This window comes from Plectropomus leopardus, chromosome 5 (assembly GCF_026936395.1).
Source record: "Plectropomus leopardus strain MGB_pleo_1.0 chromosome 5, ASM2693639v1, whole genome shotgun sequence".
Lineage (NCBI taxonomy): Eukaryota > Metazoa > Chordata > Actinopteri > Perciformes > Serranidae > Plectropomus > Plectropomus leopardus.
The window spans coordinates 10,118,252-10,133,380 of record NC_142180.1 but is presented as its reverse complement, the minus strand read 5'-3'; the positions used below and the strand labels follow the sequence as shown (position 1 = coordinate 10,133,380).

The 15,129-nt window shown below is 38.2% G+C and overlaps 2 protein-coding genes across 2 annotated transcripts; one reads left to right on the top strand and one right to left on the bottom strand.

Annotated features, from left to right (window-relative positions):
• Positions 1-788: 788 nt before the first annotated feature.
• LOC121962153 (fibronectin type III domain-containing protein 7-like) lies at positions 789-12,627 on the bottom strand. The gene is made up of 14 exons (XM_088077485.1): positions 12,280-12,627; positions 12,142-12,154; positions 11,742-12,002; positions 10,878-11,138; positions 7,367-7,627; positions 5,880-6,143; positions 5,496-5,750; positions 5,117-5,374; positions 4,526-4,780; positions 3,805-4,059; positions 2,983-3,243; positions 2,661-2,690; positions 2,489-2,526; positions 789-1,616 (listed from the first exon to the last, which is right to left on the bottom strand). Exons 1-13 carry the CDS (start codon positions 12,331-12,333, stop codon positions 2,495-2,497), a joined length of 2,460 nt encoding a protein of 819 aa, XP_087933611.1. The 5' UTR covers positions 12,334-12,627; the 3' UTR covers positions 789-1,616; positions 2,489-2,494.
• Positions 12,628-12,860: 233 nt separating this feature from the next.
• LOC121966877 (syntaxin-binding protein 3-like) lies at positions 12,861-13,801 on the top strand. Its single transcript, XM_088077321.1, has 5 exons — positions 12,861-12,933; positions 13,137-13,218; positions 13,328-13,404; positions 13,526-13,598; positions 13,698-13,801. Exons 2-5 carry the CDS (start codon positions 13,188-13,190, stop codon positions 13,799-13,801), a joined length of 285 nt encoding a protein of 94 aa, XP_087933447.1. The 5' UTR covers positions 12,861-12,933; positions 13,137-13,187.
• Positions 13,802-15,129: the final 1,328 nt, after the last annotated feature.

Sequence of the window (15,129 nt, the reverse complement as noted above, 5' to 3'; positions counted from 1 at the left end):
ATTGCTAAAGCCTAAGCCAACAAGTAAACAGTAGGCTATTATTAGAAGTATGATTTGTCAGGTCTGCCATGTTTGATCAGTTGTTTTATATTATTTCAGGAACACTGATCAAGGACATGGCTTTTCCTCTGAATCACAAAATTAAAGTGTTTAAATACCAGTCTAATGTACAATATATCCTCAAGAGTACTATCTTTATCTCTATCTTTAAGTTTTTATTTTAGATTCTTCACATCACTTTATTGATTTATTTGTCTATGACTTAGAGTTTTATCCATCTCTTCAGGGATTGTTTATATATGGAGCTGTTAGCAGTGTTCATTGGGAATTTTTTTATTATTTTTTTTTTAGCTAAATTCTCTATTGTTTCCTCCAGTAGGCTTACCTCACTTAATACAGTAATGAAGCCAGGACACACCTTTCCACCAAAGTGTATACAGACAAGCTATGAAAAGCTGGAAGTTCTTTGTATAAGGAAAAAGTGTTGTCAAACTAAAGGCTAACTTATCTTTTAATTGAGGAAGACAGAAAGAAAGAGAGAATGAAAGAAACCAGAGATCTTTGTTTTATAAATGACAACTTATCACAAGTATTCCTTTAATAACTGCTCTACTGTGTAATGTCCATGGGTAAAAAGTACTGGGCTGAAAATTTCAGCAGTACAAAATATGTTAAAATTAACAAGATTTTTGAAGAATTAGCCCACTGAAATATGACTACATTTAATCTAATATTTCATTTTGTAAAGCACACATCTATGAGCAACACAAACCACAAAAGCACAACAATGATGCTGGGAATTCTTTATTAACTGACATATGCATCAGGTTTACACAAACCGCAGTGACACATATTTAAACAGTTAAATTCATCCTGCGAACAAGCAACAGCACACTGCAGAGATCAGAGGCTACAGGGTGACAAATGTCATGGTGAGACGCACAGATCAGTGACTGCCGCTTATCGTCAGGAGGCTTCCTACTTGGGGTTGGAGCTACACTTTTTTTTTTAAATTTGGTCAATTCTCCAATTAATAATTCTTAAAATGAAGGGGAAAAATTGTTTAAAATGTTTGTTGGGGCACTGTTATTGTTCTGTTAATCAATATTTTGTCGGTTCGGTCATTTATTTGGAGTTTTTTTTTTAATGAAATAGAATTGTGATAAAGATCAAAATAAATTTCAAGTTACCCAAACTACAATTTTCTCAGAACAACTTATAAATTTAATTCTGATTTTTAGTTTTATTATTTATCATGAAAAACTTTTACATTTACCAAATCCATACTGCAAACTTTGTCTGATGATATATATGTTGTTTGCGGGTTTGGGTCATATTTAAGTGCTTGATCATTATTGTTGAAGGCACAGTGGTGGTTTTAGTTTGGCCAGAATACATGAACATCATTTAAAGGCAGCCTTATGACACTGACACTAAAACATGTATTTGTAATTACTCATCATGGTATCATGTGTGTGTGATGGCCAGCAAACTGACATATTTATTTCTGGTTTATCATTGTTCTTCAGTTTAGCTGTGAGCTGGCTTTATTCCACGGGGGCAGGAGTGATGCAGGAGGAAAAGGAGAATGAAGAAGATGGAGTTGTTTGTTGCATCTGTGGAGAAGTCATTCAGTCACATTCAGTTTGCAGGAATTTAGGTCATGTACTCAAATCTGACATGTTATAAGAGCAAAGTGTAGGGTCAGGGTTGGAATTTTGATGCAGAAAACAACATTTGAAATGCATGTAATGTTTTATTGTGACCAGCAGAGTGCGTCATTAAAGCTTAAGTAGGTACATTTTTATAAAAATAACTTTTTTTCACATTGACTAACACTGTGACAATATCCTGAAAGTAGAACATGAGAAAGATAATCTTAGAATAAATCATGTTCCTCTGGCTCCTTGTAGTGAGACTTATTGTATTTGCATGAATCCACCATGGATAAAAGCAACCAATCAGAGCTAAGGAGTCTATAATGACTGTCAAACACTGATTGTGCACATGCTGCTCTGCAAAAAACAACACACACAGCAAAGACAAATGACAAAAAGCTTCCTATCACTTTCACAGAAGAAGACAACCGATCAGTGTGAGCACAGGCAGTGACACCGTCATGGTGGAATATTTCAAATGCTATTAAGAGCACTGGAAGGAGCCAGGGGAGTACATTTTTTTCACAGGTTATCTGTCTTATGAATGACTGAGTGGATGTTTTTTCAGCAAATATAACCAAAAGTTATTTTTTTAAATTAAAGTTATTTACTTTAGCTTTAATATAAATAGACTTTTGGCAATGAATGTTATTAATATGTATTTAGAAATTACTGGATATTTGTTTTTTAGTGGACTTTTTGTATTTTTTCTCTTGAGTGTGTTGCTTTAATATTTGTGCTTTCATAAAGCGTGTCTAAATGTCTCCATTTAAATGTAAAAAAAATTTAGTCCTATACATTACTGTAAAATCATTGTGTATTTTACTTACCATATGCTAGTCCAAACTTCTCTTTCCTCTGTAAATCACTGCAGAAGAACAGGTTGAAGTGACATTAGAAAAGTCATACATACAAAAAAACTCTTTTTACCTGTAATTGTTATTGTAAATTATTTTGACCTCAAATAACCTTCTAAATATTTATGCAGATTAATACACTCACCTTTGCCAACATTGTTCCCTATGCAAGTGACTGAGAAAACAGAGACAAAAACAGAGTGAAATTCAGTAAAAATGTTTTCATCCGTATTCAGAATTTTTCAGCTTCATTACATTTTTTCATCTGGTTTCTGATCATCTAAAATGTTTGAATCCTCTTTTCAGCTCTTTGTTCTTATCCCAAATAAAGCTATAGAAATTTCTTTACAGAGGTATATAAAATGTCACAGGGTCAACTACTGTAATTACAAACAAACAAAGAGAAATAAACATGAAGACGGTTTTTTTTCATAACCAGAATTTACTGTGAGATCCCACTGTCCTACCTGAGAACATTCTCTGATGGCAGAACATGACTTTGCTGCCCCCTGGTGTGAGTGGAGCCACCACTACATTATAGACGTCCCCACACTGGACATTGCCAACACTACAGCTGCTCTCCCCTGGAGACGCGGTGCAGGTGTAGGTGTTGTTGCTGCTAATCATCTCTGTGATGTAGCTGTGCATGGTGCTAGCGCTGTGCCAATACACCCGCAGAGAGTTACTGGCCATCCTGTAGATCCTGACACCTGATGGGCAGCAGGCACCTGTGACAGAGAGAAAGAGACCCAGATGAAGTGATGCGACAGTTGTGGATCTATTTTATTATTTCTGCTAAATATAACTGTTACACATTTAGCTTTAGCCAGATGTTTGTTATTGTTCAGCAAAAGTTACATACTGTGGCTTTAACTTATTTAAGGGAGCCGATTACCTTTAATAACATTAAAAAATATTCTAGAGAAACGTAGTGAAAACAAAACTTCCCAAAGCTTTTTGTTTTGTTGTTTTAAATTCATAAAAATGCCCTATATTTATAAATGTATATATGAATATGTATAAAAATTCAAAATATTGATCTGCAGTAGCATTTAAACCTTACGTTAAACCAACGTTACATTTGACTTCTATTTAAACTAATGTGGTTCTCAAAGGAGCTTGAAGATTTTGTGGTGAAAAATTTTCCCGAGCACGATCTGTCTGTAGAAAAATTGACAGGTATTATTTTATTTTATGTGTGACATGTAATATATTGAATTTAACTAGTCAAAATACACTTTTTGGCGGCTGTAGATACTCATCAATAAATAGAAAACATCATCACTCACTGGATGAGAAGCCTTGATAGGAGCAGTTGGCCCTGCGCCCACTGTGGCTGTATGCCTCCATGGTAACGGTGTAGTTGGTCCCGCAGGTGATACATCCCATGAGGCAGTGGGAGTCCTGTGTGTGGCAGCGGGCGTGACCACGCGTTGATGTCAGCGAAGTGATGAACGTATACCCCCCCTTGGCGTGAGACCATGAGACGTTGGTCATCGCCTGTGTAACCTGATCCACTGTTAGATTCATTGGACAACAGGGTTCTGTGAAAAAAGACGATATATGTGGATGTTAATGGTGGAACACAATGCTACGTCCTGTGTCTGTTTATATCTCAAACATATCTGTATTCATAGCCATATTCATAGTGTACCAGGCATGGACTGGGCCTACATCGTAAACTGTTAGAAACTGTCTGATCTGCTCCATTTTCTGCATCAAAATTTTAATTCAATTTAAATTTTTGGCTGATATTTATACTCACCGTACATATGGTTTGCTACCAAAATAAAAAGGTATTTTAACCATGTACTTAATCTAATATTTGTACATATGGTGCTTTTGGAGCTTGACACATTCTATGGATTAAAGTGAGGAAATCCTGATTTCTGCTGCTTTTTCAAATCTGTCTCTTTAGTCCCTGAACTTTATGTGAAATGCTAAATCACCTCAGGGATCTTTTGATTAATAGAGGTGAATCATTTTCAATTCACAATTTTTGGGAAATACCTGTTTCCAGAGTGTCAGAGTAGCTGGGTAAACTCTGGCCGAAGGGGCTTGTCGCGATGACAGTGACTTCATAAGTGGAACCGCAGGGAAGGTCAGCGATGTCACAGCTGTCTCCGGTGGTGGTGCAGGTGTACATGCCGTCATCTCCCAGTGCAGTCACAGTGTAATTAGCAGCTCTGTTGTTTGCTGTCCAGCTGACGGTAACGCAGGAGGAGTTTTTGGGATTCAGCATCAGATTCATCGGCATACAGGGAGCTGAAAGGAAAGAAGAAAAGAAAAAAGATGGCTAAGCTGACTGATTATGTTCATTACCTTTTTACCTGATTATGTTCAGGGCAGTGGTGAAAATACTGACATAACTTTCTTCTAGCCAGTGTAGTTTTGTTATATAAAAAAGTAAATAACAGACAGTTACATGAAAGCAGTCATTTCTGGTAATTTAAGCTGAAAAATACATAAATCATACGGTTGTTTAAAAAAATATACGCACTTTTATTATCAATGTTTTTTAAAAGTCACTAGGCACAAACAATATTTCTCTTCCTAATAGGTGTTGCTAGAAACATATGTGTATGAACAGAAGCTTTCTACCTGTGGTTCGGGTGTGAGCTTTGCATGCACGGTTGCATCCGCTATTTTCATTGCAGGGTGTCACCATGACACTGTAGGGACTGTCACAGCTGAGGTCAGAGAGGGCGCACACTGGCGCAGTGTCGTTACACAGGATGACCTCTGAACCGTCTGCAGCCCGAGTCTCGTACAGATCTGCTCCCCGGGAGGCCATCCACTCAATCTCCAGTGTGTCAGTGCTCACCGCAGAGACAGATACACTCTCTGGACAACAGGGCACTGGGAGAAACAGGGGATACACAAGTAAACAGACATAAACATGTACCGTCCATAACCAGGAAGAAAATCTGTTTCGTAAAGACTCAAACTGATAAAACGTGTCCCCTCAACTGCCACTTACACGTGGTGTAGTTGAGAACTTCTCCTTGAGGACTGCAGCCAGCCTGGTTGAACGCGTGCACAGATATCAGGTATGTGTAGCCACACTGGCAGTCGAAGGTGCAGTTGTTGTTGGTGGTGTTGCAGGTCTTCTCTGCGCCGTCATTTCTCTTGATGAAGGCCCCGTAGCTGTCTGCATAAGGCACCGTGTCCCACGTCAGCGTGCAGTTTCCTTCTGGTGACTCCACGAGAGCCAAAGACTCTGGTGGGCATGGGACTGACAGGACAGGACAGCAGGGAGTTAGTCACACTCATATAGCGACAAAATTCTCAGAGCAACACTAATAAACAGTATCAGCCAACATAAGTGTTAGGATCTGATCCAACTCTAATCTCTAATACTCACAGGAGATGAACACCACAGGGCTGGATGGGTAGCTGGGCCCGGCCTTGCTCAAGGCGGTGACCTGGATAGTGTGTACCTCTCCACAGCCCACCACCAACAGGGTGCAGGGACTGGATGTAGAGTTGCAGGTGAGGTTCTGGTCACTCATTACATGGTACTCAATGTCTCCATAGACCATCTGATCGAGCATCCAGGACACAGAGAGTCCAGCCTGACCGTGAGTCTTCACCAAAGAGACGCTGACAGAGGATGGTGTTGGAGGTCCTTAAAAAACACACAACAAGAAAAACATAAATGATGCATCAAACGTGAAAACACACATCTATTACACCAGTCAGATACAGACTTACATATTTGATACTGCGATGCTCAACATAGTAGAGCCGTAGTTACCCAAGGTCTTTATTTATGTACCATTTCAATGTTTGGTACACAACGCAAGTGCATTTCTAATACAACCATTTGTTTGTATTAACTCAACTATATTTATCAGATGGCCGTAGTTACAAGATATCTTTTTAGGTGATACATATTTTTATAGACAATAAGTTGATAAAACTTCTACTTGTTGTGCACTTTATCACAAGTGTATTTTTCATTCAAGCACCTAAGTATAGAACGTAAATACAACAGTAGCATCTTTGCTCTGATAGCAGAAAAGAATTGGTCCAACTTATGTGTTACTAACAGCCAATAAATGCTTAGGAGCTCTACTTCATTTATCTGTGGTGGCTGTTGTGCCACTTCAGTTGTTTCAAACACAACTTCCTCCCAAGTGTTTAAAAAAATATTTAAAGTGCCTCCTCAATTTGGCACCAACACCTCCATTCTCATAAAGAAGAGCAGTCCCTTAATGTCTGGTTTTGTATATTTTGATACTACCACTAGGGGTCACCAAAGTTGGGCTTTTTTAAAATTACACTCAAAGAGAGCCCTTTTCCTTGCGTTGAAATATTTTTCCTATATCAAGATGTTCAACACTTTCATTCAGTCAAGGTCATAGACTAGAAGTGATAAATGAGAAACTAATAATTTTGTATGATTTTCACTTCATACAGGAGGTTTTGATGCTGCATTATATTTACTGAGATTGTGGTCTAGATCTCTTTCTATTCATGACTGATGGGTTTGGGATGTCAGAAAGTGTACTTTTTCTTATAAGGTGTTACTGCTGTTCTCTAGGGACGGGTACAATTTGGGGTGTTGGTGTGTTTGTCAACCCATACAGGTACAACTAGAATAAAACAGAGTTTGTGTCAACAGACACACTAAAAACTCATATCACTAAAACAGTTATCTGATATAAAACTGTGATAGGTTTTGAACAAAATTGTAGACCTAATTATTCTCTTTATTTATAACATTTTAACAGATTATCATAAAGGTACATGGCTATAGACCCTAGCATCTCTCTCTCTCTCTCTGTTTTACATGATCTGGTGTACACAGCTGTCCAGCATAAAAACAGCTTACAGGTGCCTACTTACTTGTTGTCTGGTTGTAGTATGGACTGGTCTCACCCAGTCGGCCCTCAGGGTCCCAGGCAACCACATTGATGAGGTAGAGGCAACCAGCATCCAGGCCAGAGATGGTCAGATCAGTGTTGGTGGTGTTGAACATCATGTCGGAGCTTGAGCCAAGTTTATATATAGTTATGGAATATTGGACAGCGTGAGCAACAGGGGCCCACGATACAATGATGCTGTCATTGCTGGGAGAGGAAGTGGAGAGCTGAGGAGGAGGCAGAACTGTGGAGACAAGAATTTGAAAGGTTTTGTATGTATGAGATGTTTTGGGAGAGATTATTACCTAAAGGTGACTTTTTTAAAGAGTTATTGCTTATTTTGGCATTAATATTTCATGTTTTTGAAGCCAGGCTTTCAGGAGATTTACATATTAAGTCAGGTTCCAGATAAGTCAAGTGTCACAGCAGTTTATTTAAACTTCCTTTTTACTCAAGGAATATATAAAAGTAGTTTCCTTCATTTAAGCTCCTGTCAGAGGTCGGAGCATGGAATATCACACCCACCCATATATATATATATATATATTTGTGTGTGTGTGTGTGTGTGTGTGTGTGTGTGTGTGTGTGTGTCCAGTAGATCTTTACTTATTGAACTGACATGTTTTGTTTGTTCACATTTCTCACTTTGGTAATGCAAACATATGTTTTCAATGCCAAAAAAGCATTAAACTGAATTAAACCTTGCTATAATAAAAGGCAGTGCACTTGTTTAAAACAGAAAGAGTGTACAATGCACAGCTGTTTTGATATGTTTTGTCAGGGCTCAACACTGCATTCCAGTTCACAAATTTTTAATTCTCTAGGAAGAAATGACCTGCCCTACTCTCACTTTCTTTGGCTAGCATACCTTTTGTTGGTTGGTCAGGTTACACAAGAGGAGTGAGATCAATAGGAATAAGGGTAAGAATCCCAAGGTCAGCCAATCATGCAGGGTAAAGCAGAATAGGGTGGGTCAGGCCTTTGCTATCCTGGGAAATGCAAATTCTGAAAACCAGTTCTAGGTGAGCCATTGTTAGCAATACCAGCAGCCTAAATAACAATACATTGTGACGACCCCAGAGTCGGGGCCTGGGGTTGTAGAGGATTTAGTCCTCTGGGCATGTATACTGTATGTGTTTTGTGTCTCCAGGTCCAGGGCCACGTGGAGCCGACTGCCTAATCTGGGGCACCTGGCCAGCGCTCCTGATTATTGTTGCTGTTGCTCCTTTTGTTTTTCCTGCTTTGCTGTCAGCCAGCACTGACTCCGACTCACTGGCTCATTCACACGTTACCTGATTCAAGTGCTCGAAGCGAACAGCGCTTGTTCACGAGCATTCCTCTCTTAGTAGCTTAGCTTATTAGCAACAGCAGCTAATCTGCGGTATAACGACAGCGGTGCTGTCGGTTTTAATATATTTTTTAATATTTACATGATAATCAGATAATGGTATATCTGTCATCTTTTATGAATATAATAAAAGGTGGTGCCTTGTCTTTCTGGGCCAGTGTGCATCACGTGATGCTGTAGTTCCACTTTTGGCCACTATGTAAATTTTGCTTCAGAGGGTGCCGCACTTCTTCACAAACTCCTATTCTGGGTTTAGAAAAGTGTAAAATACCAGAATCTACTGGCCCATAGAGCATGCGTAGAAGTGACTGACTCTGACTCACTGGCTCGTTCACACAGATCACCCGAGTGCTCGAAGTGAACAGTGCATTCCTCTCGTAGTAGCTTAGCTTATTAGCAACAGACGCTAATCAACGGTATAACGACAGTGGTGCTGTCGGTTTTAATATTTATGTGATAATCAGATAATGGTATACCTTACTCTCTATACACACACACATACATACAACTTATCAGGGAATCACATTGTAATCACGACCGGAGAAATCAAATTAACAGAATAAAAATGTGTTGTGCCCACAAAAATATAAAAAAAGCTGGTGCCTTGTAAAATTGCCCCGTGTATTATTACACAGCTCAACTTTAAGTAAATACTACGTTCAGTACTGTTTAGTAATTGTCACTAGTGCTCCGCGCCGCTCACTGATAACCGGTTGTTTGAATACAGACATCAGACTGTATATACGGTCTCTGATACAGACACGGTAAGACGTCCATATTAGAGGTTTTACAACCAACAGCGTATGGATGTGTTGTAAGATGGTAAAAATTATGAATTATGATTCAAAAATATCCATTACTACGGCCGGCACGAAGCCTGTGTTGTGTCAGGGACTCCAAGAGTTACATGCGCATGCATGCGCAGTGGAGTCCACGGGTCTGATGTGGGCTCCTTTTATGTCTGCAGAAATATCTCTATATTCGAAAAATGGCGCATTTTACGTCTTTTGGACTTAATGATTGTAATAATGGCTATTAAAAATGCGTTCTGAAAAGTCAACATGTCTCAAAAAAATTATCCAGTGATTTAAGGATGTCTCTTTCCCAATGTTAAGCAAATGGGGAAAAGTGTTTCTGGGCCAGTGTGCATCACGTGACGCTGTAATTCCACTTTCGGTTACAATGTAAATTTTGCTTCAGAGCGTGAGCACCTCCTGGGGGCTTGGTGATGTTCCAGTGACTTGTTGAAATTTCTGAGCAGGACTTCGGAAAATTTTACTTTACAGTGCAAATGAAACACACCAATATGACTCAAGTTGGGTGTTGAGTAGTTACTATCAGAAGTCTAATATACCAGCAATGTCAGAACCTGACATGTGGTGACCTTACATGAATCCCCTACCTGCTCTTCATTTTTGTAAATTGCAGTGGGCCAAGCATTGGGGAGAAAAAAAAAATGCAAAAATGCTAAAATGCAGTAGACACTATTTAGAGCAGTTGTTGGGTTTGTCCTTTCTGAGCTGAGCTACTGTTGAACAATGTGGCATACTCTGTGGAAGAGGACCTGCTTTGTATGTAGGTACGAACATCTCATTCTAAGGTAACGAAAACACAGTGTTTATTAGTTTCAGGTTATTATAATAATAATGGCAACCAAAAGCAACAAAAGATGGTGAAACTGCTTGTAGCATGTTTATTCGGCTCATGCGGATCAGATTTTCCCCCCGGGATGGCAGTGAGAGGTGACAGCTATTTAGTCAGGATAAGGTCAACCTATTGTGTTCGCCACAGAAAGGTCAGGTATAGTTACCACCGATACAGTAGAGGCCCTGAGGGGGCGCTGACACATATATTGGATAAGAAAATACTGGATTTGCACAAACAATGAGAGTGATGTGTATATCTCCTCACACAGTACTGTATTTAGTGACTCTGCTGTGAGACAATGAGGCAGATCAAGTGACTTCTGCAGGGCATGTGGGCTGATGAGAACACATTGTCTCTAAGTGAATGCGTGACTCATTTCAACACATAAACCAGCCCTTGGGTGTTATTTTCTTTCCCACTGAATATATTTATGAAGTTTTTGAAGGCAGAAATATGTAATCTAACATTCTGCACAGAAATAAAAAATAAACAACAGTACCTGTCTTTGCAGTCGTGGAAAGAGATGGCTGGCTCCGGCCTCCACTGTTCATAGCCATGATTTTGAGCGTGTATTCGGTGTACGGTGTCAGGTACCTAATCTCAGCAGGAGAGGTTGACACTGTGTCTTCTCTGAAGAAGCCATTGGCATCCTCAATTCGAATGATGTAATTAGTCGCCCCAGTTCTCAAGCTGAACTCCACTATCAAGGTGCTGCTGTCCCTTGACTTTACCGTGTGGATGGGATCCATCATCTCAGGAGCTGAAATAGTTACAGCCAGTTTGGATCACAAATAGCATCAAAGAAGAGGACATTACTGTAAAATTTAAATGTGTATAGAAAGATTTTGGTGGTGAGATACAAGGTTGTGGATTCCACCTTCTCAGAAATGGTTGGCTTTTCAGCCACACATTTTAGGATGAACTGAGGGCAAACGACATTTTATTTTGTCTCATCTCCTTGGGCACGTTTAAGAAGACCACACACTGAATGTGACAATTTGTAAAATATTCCTCTTCATTCTATCATTTTATTGCAATTAAGGGGGACCAACATTAAGTCTACTGCTGTACTTTGCTCAGTGTAATTTGGCAACAATATCAAAGTAACATTTAGGTGCCTAAATTTATATTGTAGTCAATATCCACTTTTTCAGATTTTTTCAGATTGCTTTCTAAATGGACTGTGAATTAATGTGCCTGAACACATCAGCATAAAACTGTACAGTACAAATGTTTATAAGTAATTTGCATGCAAAAAGACTGCTTGTTTTTAAAATGGAAAACCAAACAACAATAAAGCACTAAATAGAAAAGTATGTTTTTAAGTGTTAAAACACAAGTATACAGCCTCAAGTGAACTTACCTGTGGATGAGTCAATAGCTGCAGTGGCCACTGGTAATAGGTTATCATCCAGAGCTTCAATTGTGAATGTATACATGATGTTCGGGGACAGAGAGTTGATAGAACCCATCACTGTGTTTGGACCAAATGTTGCAAAAGCAATGGGGCTGCTTGGTGAGCTTTGGGGGGTGACTGTGATCGTGTACGAGGTGGCTCCAGGGAACCTAGTCCATCTGAGAATCGCAGTCTTGGATGTTGTTGAGAACACAGATACTTGGAAAGCTTATGGGAGTGATGAAATAAATGGAGATTATTATTATCATAGCACTTGTTCAGCACCCTGAGACATATTTTCTTTTTCATTCTCATATATGACATTATAAAAACATGACATAAGTGGATTTAAGAAAACATACGATACCTTGGGCTGCAGCCTGCAAATTTAGATAAGAAAATAATAAAAACAATAGTTCTATTTATGCCTCTTTCACAACAAAATTTTTGTCTCTTCAATTGAAATAAGCAATCGATTATAGCAAATTTTATTCCATCACTGTACCTGTGAACATATGCCCAGCGAGATTAAAATCACCGTCCACTTCATAGCGCCCATTCTTCACGTCTGTCTCATAAACACTCTTCTCACTGTTTCTCACACTTTGCTTCTGTTCAGTTTTTAAAACTGCGTCACTCTTAACTGTTTTATCTTTTTCTAAAACATATCTGGTGTCTGCGCTGGTTGAAATACCTGCCTCTGGTCCGTCCCACTGGAGACAAGGATCCAGTCATAGGGAAGTAGAGAGATGCGCCCTGGGGCAGGTTCATCTTGGGTAGCATGAGAGGGAAACACCTTTGTAGCCTTTGGCTTGATATTCAATAACCAAGGAAGTAGTCGAGATGCCAGATATCTGACAAAAGAATTAGATTACCTCTATGTTGAGGCCTAAATGAATCCCCTCTAACATTGAGATGTGAATACATCTTCTACATTGCTAATAAGTTTTAATAATTGCAGAAGCCTTAAAAAAATAAATTAAATACTCAGAAAAAAGATTCTCAATATAAGGCCAGAAGTATTACTTGGCCAACTAAATAATATAAAATACTAAGTAACAGAAAACCTTAGAACTGTGACTTATAATTTATAACTGTTTTTCTTACAGGAATAAAAGATACAATTATTACAGACTGCAGGAAATCTGAAGTATGGAAGGTAGGACCATTTTCCATGTACTCAGTGCAGAATCATAAACTTGTGTTTGCAGGAATGGACAAACTCTGCCATTACAGATCCAATTTTTTATGTCACTGATTCCACATATGCACTGTGATATTTTCGAATAGTTTTGTAATTCCTGGCAACATGTGAAAGTGTGACAGAGTTGACTTACAGGTACATACTCATCTTCTTCACAGATATTGATTCTAGACTCCTTCACCACCAAACTGCTCTCTTCATGCTGCAAAATGTCCGATCTGATGTCCGAGAAAATAACAAGTAGGTTTCCATAACAGTTACACACAAGTTTTTACATCATGAACTGACTGCAGTCTGTGTGTGGATGTCTGTAGCTACTCTGTTACAATAAAATGTTTTGTTTCTGAAGTTGTGGAGGACTTGTACAAAAACAGAGAGCCTGTTCCAGAAATGAAGGCCATCTACTTCATATCACCGACTGCTAAGGTTTGCCATTATATCCCCGTAATGATGTACCATTCAGATTTAAGTTTTCATTTCTGCAAAATATGCCTTTTTTCTGCATCAAACTTTGTTGTGATATCTTAAATTTCACTTAATTTCATAGTGTGTGGAGGCCTTTATTGCCGACTTCAAGCCCAAACCCAAATACAAAGCGGCATATGTCTATTTCACTGACTGTAAGCAACTTGAACCACTGACTTAATCAACCATGATAGCAAAATAACTGACATCTCTGAAAATGTTTTGATCATGAAAACCTTTTATTCGTCCCACAGACTGCCCTGATGACCTGTTCAACAACATGAAGCTCTACTGTGCAAAGTACATCCGAGTCTGTAAGGATGCTTGCTTTAAGCTACTGTATGATGTAATGTTTTAGCAAACTTAGTATTTTGCCAGTGGCTCATGAACTGTAACTGGTTGTTCTCTTTGTATTTAAAAAAAAAGTAGGTATAAGGTGATATAATGATTTAGCAAACTTTGTATTATATTTCATAATTCAAACTGTCAGTCAGAAGTTTGACTTATTATCTCGTGTTAAACTTAATATCTCAACATTTTGACTCACGTGACTCATTATTTTGATTTAAGTCTGAATCCTGATTTATAATATTGTACGCTTTTTTTCTAATTAGGTCAGAATTAAGAAATAATATCTTATTATTTTGACTTGAAAAAAAAGACTTTTTGTGTCCTTAAGAACACTGTATATACAATTTTTTGTCTCTCAATTTTGACTTAGAAAGTAAAGATTTTAATTGCATAGCTCCTGATTGTACTTGCTACGATGAGGACACAGCCTATAGTTTTATATCTATATTTTAATACATAATAAAAATGCCAGAGCAAGGGTAGTCTAGATTAGATAACACCACTTAGGCCCACCAGTTACTTGGTAAATTTAGATTATTAATAGATCTATATACCCTGAATCAAGTAATGACTTATGGTATATTAGCCAAAATTAGGTTATTCTACCAGCTGTATATGAGAAAAGTTAGCTCAACTGTTACCAGCTGCAACATTAAAGTGAAGCTACACATTAATATCACTGGGATGACCTATAATCTATATTATTTTGAAATGTATAACTTTATTTATAAAGCACCTGTAAAAAACCAATGTTTACAAAGTGATTTTAAAGTCAAAGCAAAGGCAGGAGCTCAGGGAAGATTAAATAAAAAAAAAACATGCTAAACAGAGGAAGGTCTAGAAGAGTCAAACACAAAGGCAAGAACAAAATATGAAAACAAAAAGTCAACAAGAATAAAGGAATTTCAAAGGAATAAAAGCAATACAACAGGCATCTCTGGAGGCCAATTAAGGTATTAAATTAATTAAGTTTCTTAAAAAAGTAAGAAAAAAGCAATTAAAGACAATAAAAATAAGAAGACAATGAGTATTAAACAGTGAGCCACTCTGAATAATAAATAGACCACTTTTACTTTTGTAAAAGTAAAATTTGGAAAACAGGACTTTACTCAGCCTCATTTAGTTTAGTTTATAAATTTGTTGCAATACAGGCAGTACAGCACAATATCTGGAACTGAGTGTTTCTACTCAGTGATACTGAGCAACTTCTGAGGACTTTTAAGATCCCTGTCTGGATGTAAACCAGACAGATGATGACATTTGGAAGGTCTAAAAGCAAGATTAAATTCTTTGGACCACCATTCAAACCAGCCGAAACGCTAATCCGGAAGTCAG

What these genes read in the sequence shown, in the direction of transcription:
- LOC121962153 (XM_088077485.1), bottom strand. Translation starts at nt 12,333, where the DNA reads ATGGGCGCTATGAAGTGGACGGTGATTTTAATCTCGCTGGGCATATGT. An exon ending in TTCCACGACTGCAAAGACAG is followed by an intron (nt 7,628 to 10,877) that starts GTACTGTTGTTT and finishes TTGTCTCCACAG; the next exon opens with TTCTGCCTCCTCCTCAGCTC. An exon ending in AGTTCTCAACTACACCACGT is followed by an intron (nt 5,375 to 5,495) that starts GTAAGTGGCAGT and finishes TGTTTCTCCCAG; the next exon opens with TGCCCTGTTGTCCAGAGAGT.
- LOC121966877 (XM_088077321.1), top strand. Translation starts at nt 13,188, where the DNA reads ATGTCCGATCTGATGTCCGAGAAAATAACAA. An exon ending in TCATATCACCGACTGCTAAG is followed by an intron (nt 13,405 to 13,525) that starts GTTTGCCATTAT and finishes TTAATTTCATAG; the next exon opens with TGTGTGGAGGCCTTTATTGC. An exon ending in ATATGTCTATTTCACTGACT is followed by an intron (nt 13,599 to 13,697) that starts GTAAGCAACTTG and finishes TTCGTCCCACAG; the next exon opens with ACTGCCCTGATGACCTGTTC.